Genomic DNA, 5,447 nt, shown 5'->3' on the forward strand with positions numbered 1-5,447 from the left:
GTATTAGCTATACTTAACCTGTAGAAGGAATCTACATATATTTTTAAAACCTATCATAGTTAAATGTCGAAGGTTTCCCCCTTGACATCAGGAATATGACAAGAATTTACACCATCATCACTTCTAATCAGCATTGTACTAGAGGGGGCTGGCCAGTGTCATAAGGACAAGAAATGAAAGTATAAAGCTTCAAAAGGAAAAAAACAGAATTATCATTATTTACATGTTGTATGATTATGTATGGAGAAAATCCAAAAGGATGTAGAGATAAACCAACAGAATAAGTAAGTTTAGCAATGTTGCCTGACACAAAATCAGTATACAAAAATGCATACCAGCTGTAAACAGAACACAAGGATTTTTCTAAAGATACCATCTACAATAGCATCAACTTCCTAGGAATTGATTTTACAAAAGACATGCCTGACTTCTTCAGAGAAAACTCAAACTTTATTGAGAGAATTTTCAAATTTTCAGTCACATTTTCAATGTGACATCAGCCATGTGTGTAGCTTCAGCTTGTCTTCTTTTTAACTTATGGCTGCCCATCTCCTAAAATATAAACATAACAGTTGAGTCCATTACTTAGCAGAACTTTACTGAGATGATACTAAAAGCACACAAAGGACACTAGTTTTGGTTTTTTAAGATGAAATTAAAACCAGGACCCTAACCACTGCATAGACTTCTATGCTAATGCACGTTTTCAGGCATATGTGTACTCATTTTTAAAATACATCACTCGAGTGGTATGAGGAAACAAAGACTTCTCAAGCCAGAACAGATTAAATGCCATGAGCCCATTTAAAGATAATTTTAAGTAAAGGGCAAAAACAGCCACTGATTTCAGTTTGTTTTTGTTTGTTTGTTTTTAACCAAACAAAAACTCCAAGAAGCAAAAAACAAGCAAGCAAACATAGTGTCACTCAAATGTGTTGACTAAAAACATTCTACTAATTATATATTAGGTAAGGAATTGTTTAACTGACTAAAGAGAGGTCAAAGAATGGCATTCCATTTGGTTTGTCTCCTTTGTGCAAAAGTGCAAAAATAATTCATTGATCTAGTTAAATCTTTATGTGGACTCTTGATAACAGGGTGGCCATTTGTCTCATTGGCACCTGTTAACCTGATGTATTCATAGCATTCCCTTTCCCTCTCAAAAGTGTCCTGGTTTAGATAATAAAAATTACATGGTTAGAGACCAAATATGCCCAGTAAAAAAAAAAAATACTGGTTTATTTAAGCCACTACCAAATAGATGACATTAAAATGTAATGGAAAATGCTACTGTTTCTCAGTCTAGCTCACAATTTTAAAAAACCAACAAACCAACTTGGAAAATTCAAAACATACAGATCTATCTTACTTGTTAGTGCCTAAAAGCTATTTGTGATAAACAATTCTACTCAATTTTTTTTAAAAAAGGAACTCTATGTGTTGTTTAGATACCCAGTTGCCCCTGGGGTATGTTAAGTCATGTATATACTTTTTAAAGAATTTGATCACTTGCTTTGAGTTTCGGAAGATTTCTACTCCAAAGTAATAATACTTTCATATTTTATAATTCAACAACATAGCTTTGACCTAATTCATTTTTTTCCCTGACAGTCTTTGAATCAAATATTTGGTATCTGAACTACCTTTCAAATAATCTTTGTATGTGAGATCTGTTATTAAAGCATATTATAGAAGAAGAGTAACCCCATGACTTCCATTCTGAATGAATAACTTACCTGCTTCTGGAATCTTAGCATGCTCCAGATTAGGTGGAGTCTTCTCTTCTACACCAGGGTCATCTCCATCCTCATTGCCAGCGTTTTCCAGATCCATTCCCTGGCAATCACCTTCCACTTTACGTTCTTATACAAATAAAAAAGTTATTGATATAAGTAAGCCATAAATCATAAATTAGTGTTATTAAATAAAGCTCTGCGGGCTAGTATTCTAATACATGAGATGCATGAGTGCAATTGAAATTTTCTACTAGAAAATGGGGAAGAATATCTCTACTATGAAGTTTTCTTTTCCTACAACTGTTTAAGACAACTTAGTTGTCACTTTCACAATCTTCATATACTTCTGTTATGGTAAATCACTCATTAGAGCAGTTATTTGTTTACATGAATTTCCCTGATTAGATTGTGAGCTCAAGACAGAAATCATTTCATTTATATCCTCAGCACAAAGTACATTACCCAGCACCTAGTAAGCCCCAATAAGTGAATAGAAAAAAAAGCCTGCAAAAATATTAACATGAGACAAACCAAAATTAAAGAACATTTTACAAAACAACTGGTTTGGATTCTAGTTGTCAATGTCATGACAGGCAAAGAAAGACTGAGGAACACCTCCAGGTTAAAGAAGAACAGAGAGATATGACAACTAAATGCAATGAGTGGTCTTGCATTAGATCCTGGATCAGGAAAAAAAACCCTATAAAGGACATTCGTAGACAAATTGACAAAACTGCAATGTACTATACATTAGCTGTTTCCTCAACGCTAATTTTCCTGAATTTGATAATTGTTCTGAAGTTTTTAAGAGATTATCCATATTTTAAGCGATACATACTGAATTACGGAGGAAAGAGTTGTGATATTTGAAACACTCTCAAGTGGTTCAGCAATAATATATTGATATGGCAAAAAGAGAAAGATGAGTGGCAAAATGCTAGCAATCAGTGTATCAAGGTGAAGAATATACAGTTCACTGTATTTAGATAACTTTTCCTTATGTTTTAAATCCTTTTAAAGAGTTAAAATGAATATATGATTATGATAAATAGATTATGGTTCAGAAAGACAGAAGTGTTGAAGACTTTTAACGGCAACTAAAAGGATTTTACATTTTTATTTCTCTGAATTATGAAATTTTCTAAAAATTGCTCTGTAAGAGCTAACAATAATTTATCTAGGTTTACTCAAATTTTTAATGCAATGACTTGTGCCCAGAAAAGTAATATTCCAATAAAAACAAGTTTAACTCATGAAACAGTTGACAATTTTGTCTAAATTTAATGTAGTTTCCTTTTGTTTGCTAATATAGAATCTTGGCAAGGATTGTATTTTCCAAGTATGCCAAAGAACTCTTAAGATACAGGATAAGTAAAATGCTGAAGAGAAAACTTATCAGAAGAAGGACTACAGCAGCTGAAAACTACACCGTTCTCTTACCAAGGATTACCTTACAGGCTTCCAGCCTATTTTTAGGGGATGGTTTATTTATTCCTGTTACTAGTATAATATCATACATGAAATACAAAATGCTCCTCTATGCCCTTCTCACCTTCAATAGGAGGTGTTCCTTCTCTCTCTAGTCCAGGTTCAATATCCTGATTCTCATTTGGTGGTTCCTCTTGCTGAGATTCACGGGGCTTTTGGGACGTGGGGAAGAATAGATGCAAATAGAATATTGTTATTAATATCATGCCAATAGAAGTCACAAATATACATACTATGTGAAGATAGCTGATCACAAATATATCTGAAGAGGTTTTTCCTATCCTTTCTGTAAGTACTCTTAAAAAAAATTATTCTTCCTATATAGAAAATACTTTAAGAAGTTACCTGCAAGGACCAATAATTCTGGAACCCATTTTCATCTTTTCTGGGCTGTATTATTTATTAATAAGCTTGATAGGAAAGTCATAAGGACTATTTCCAGACTCTTAACAACATACATATACAGACAATACCAGAAAATAAGTCTCCTTTCTCAATGTCTCATTCATGTGACTTAGTTTGCAACCATTTCCAGCAGGGAAGCCCTTTATATAACAGATCTATATTGGCTCAACAATGGTTTTTATTTTCTTTCAGAAAAATACATTTCTGCCAGTAGAAATAAGATACTGAAAGGTACTCACAGCCATGAATGCAATCACATCGGGAGCCTCCTGGCCATCTCCTCTTCCTCTGGATCTTGATCTCACTCGTGCACTCATCGCTGCAACTGGAAGATCGTGAACTGAAGACTGCAATAAAAAGAAGTAATTATACTCGACTCTTTTCATGGCCATCTGCTGATTGTAATTGTTTTTAATTTTGCTAGATTTCCATAACAGGTCCTGAGTTAATAATAACTACGCCTGGTTTCCAATCACATCAAATAAATCTATCTGCAAACTGCTTTGTTTCTTCCACAGCCAAGTTGGCAGAGAAGTGATCTTCAAGTCCTAGATAAAAAAATTGAGTCTTTCCTAAAGCGACTTAATTTCATAACTGAATTCCATTATAAAGAGATTTTTTTAACATACAGCCACCCCAGGTCCCCTCCTCCCCAGGTCCCCACTGAGAACTCAGAAACTTGTTCCTCTGTCGGCAGTTTCAGGTGCCTCTGGGACTCAAAGGTAGCTCAGAAAGTACCCACAAGTTTTGCTCCATCTGATCCCTCTCCCTTCCGTGGCCCAACTTCCTCCCTCGCCCAGGCCCTGCTACACAATCACAAGATCACAGCGGCGCCACCACCTGTGAGGAAAAGAATTACGACCTTGAGGCCCTTCCTCCTCCAAGGCCACCGACTGTGCTGCCTGACCCGCCTGAAGCCCACCAGCTCCTCCTCACACTTAAACTCCCAGGGGGACCCATTGGTGGTCCCACACACTGACTCTCAGTCTCGGATGAAGGAGTCCCGACCGTTGGAACGCGAACATCACCCTCACAGCTCTGCGGCGTTCACCTCGTGGGCGAAGGCGCTGATGAGAAGATGCCCAGTGAACATGCACACTGAGGCGGGCGCTGACAAACGCGGGCTGTCCCACCCTTCCCTGGTCCCCACTGAGGACTCCGGCATCTGTCCTCTATGAGCAGTTTCATATACCTCCAGGACTCAAATAGTGTCCCCCTCCAAAACTCGCACCACCTTGGCTGACCCTCCACCCCTCCACTGCCCTCCTTCTTCCCCTGTCTCGGCCCTGCCGCATCACCTCCTGCTAAGGAGAAGGATGAAGACCTCGAGGCCCTTCCTTCTCTGAGGCCAGGGACTACGGTGCCCGACCCACCCGAAGCCCTCCGACTCATTCACTCACACCTGTTCTCACTTACACTTGACCGGAGTCAGCAGAGAGCCTGGGGAAGAATGAAGAAAGGAAGAGAAGTAGCACCTACCTACTTCTGCTTCCTTACTTAAACCTCAGCAGTGTCAACCCCACCAGCCAATCCCAAACCTCGGGGGTGTGCCACGTGGGTTGTCTTTCCATCCCTCTCCCGCCTCCTAGAGGCTCTGTGCCACCTGGAGGAAGGGCCTGCTCAGTGCTGGGAAGGGCTTGTCTCTGGCTTCTCGCCCCTCCTGCAAAACGTTCTGTCCTTCTCGGTCTAGGAATGTTCCCAGCTCTGTACTTCACCTGCAAATTTACCCTCCAATTTTTTCTCATTGCTGCTGCCTCAGTGGCCCTCCAGAGAATATTCAGTCTCCCCCAAGATGTGTGAAAGCTTAGGTTCTCAGAG

The 5,447-nt window shown here is 38.7% G+C and overlaps 1 protein-coding gene across 3 annotated transcripts; it reads right to left on the reverse strand.

Annotated features, from left to right (window-relative positions):
• Positions 1 to 428: 428 nt before the first annotated feature.
• PAGE4 (PAGE family member 4) lies at positions 429 to 5,145 on the reverse strand. Of its 3 annotated transcripts, none has more exons than XM_017514247.2 (5): positions 5,109 to 5,145; positions 3,869 to 3,976; positions 3,289 to 3,376; positions 1,737 to 1,862; positions 429 to 552 (listed from the first exon to the last, which is right to left on the reverse strand). In XM_017514247.2, the coding sequence occupies exons 2-5, from the start codon at positions 3,944 to 3,946 to the stop codon at positions 536 to 538; spliced, it is 309 nt and encodes a 102-aa protein (XP_017369736.1). In that variant the 5' UTR covers positions 3,947 to 3,976; positions 5,109 to 5,145; the 3' UTR covers positions 429 to 535. The 3 variants fall into 3 exon arrangements, with proteins under 3 accessions (XP_017369736.1, XP_017369734.1, XP_017369735.1); XM_017514245.2 differs by lacking the exon at positions 5,109 to 5,145 and adding an exon at positions 5,046 to 5,102; XM_017514246.2 differs by lacking the exon at positions 5,109 to 5,145 and adding an exon at positions 5,032 to 5,086.
• Between the last annotated feature and the right edge of the window lie 302 nt (positions 5,146 to 5,447).

Source organism: Cebus imitator, unplaced genomic scaffold, assembly GCF_001604975.1.
Source record: "Cebus imitator isolate Cc_AM_T3 unplaced genomic scaffold, Cebus_imitator-1.0 Scaffold520, whole genome shotgun sequence".
In the NCBI taxonomy this organism is placed as follows: domain Eukaryota; kingdom Metazoa; phylum Chordata; class Mammalia; order Primates; family Cebidae; genus Cebus; species Cebus imitator.

Bases quoted from the DNA above. Each gene is read 5' to 3' on its own strand.
- PAGE4 (XM_017514247.2), bottom strand. From the start codon at position 3,946: ATGAGTGCACGAGTGAGATCAAGATCCAGAGGAAGAGGAGATGGCCAG. The intron at 3,377-3,868 runs GTGAGTACCTTT...ACGTCCCAAAAG, and splicing joins ATGTGATTGCATTCATGGCT to CCCCGTGAATCTCAGCAAGA. The intron at 1,863-3,288 runs GTGAGAAGGGCA...TATTTGTATAAG, and splicing joins AGGAACACCTCCTATTGAAG to AACGTAAAGTGGAAGGTGAT.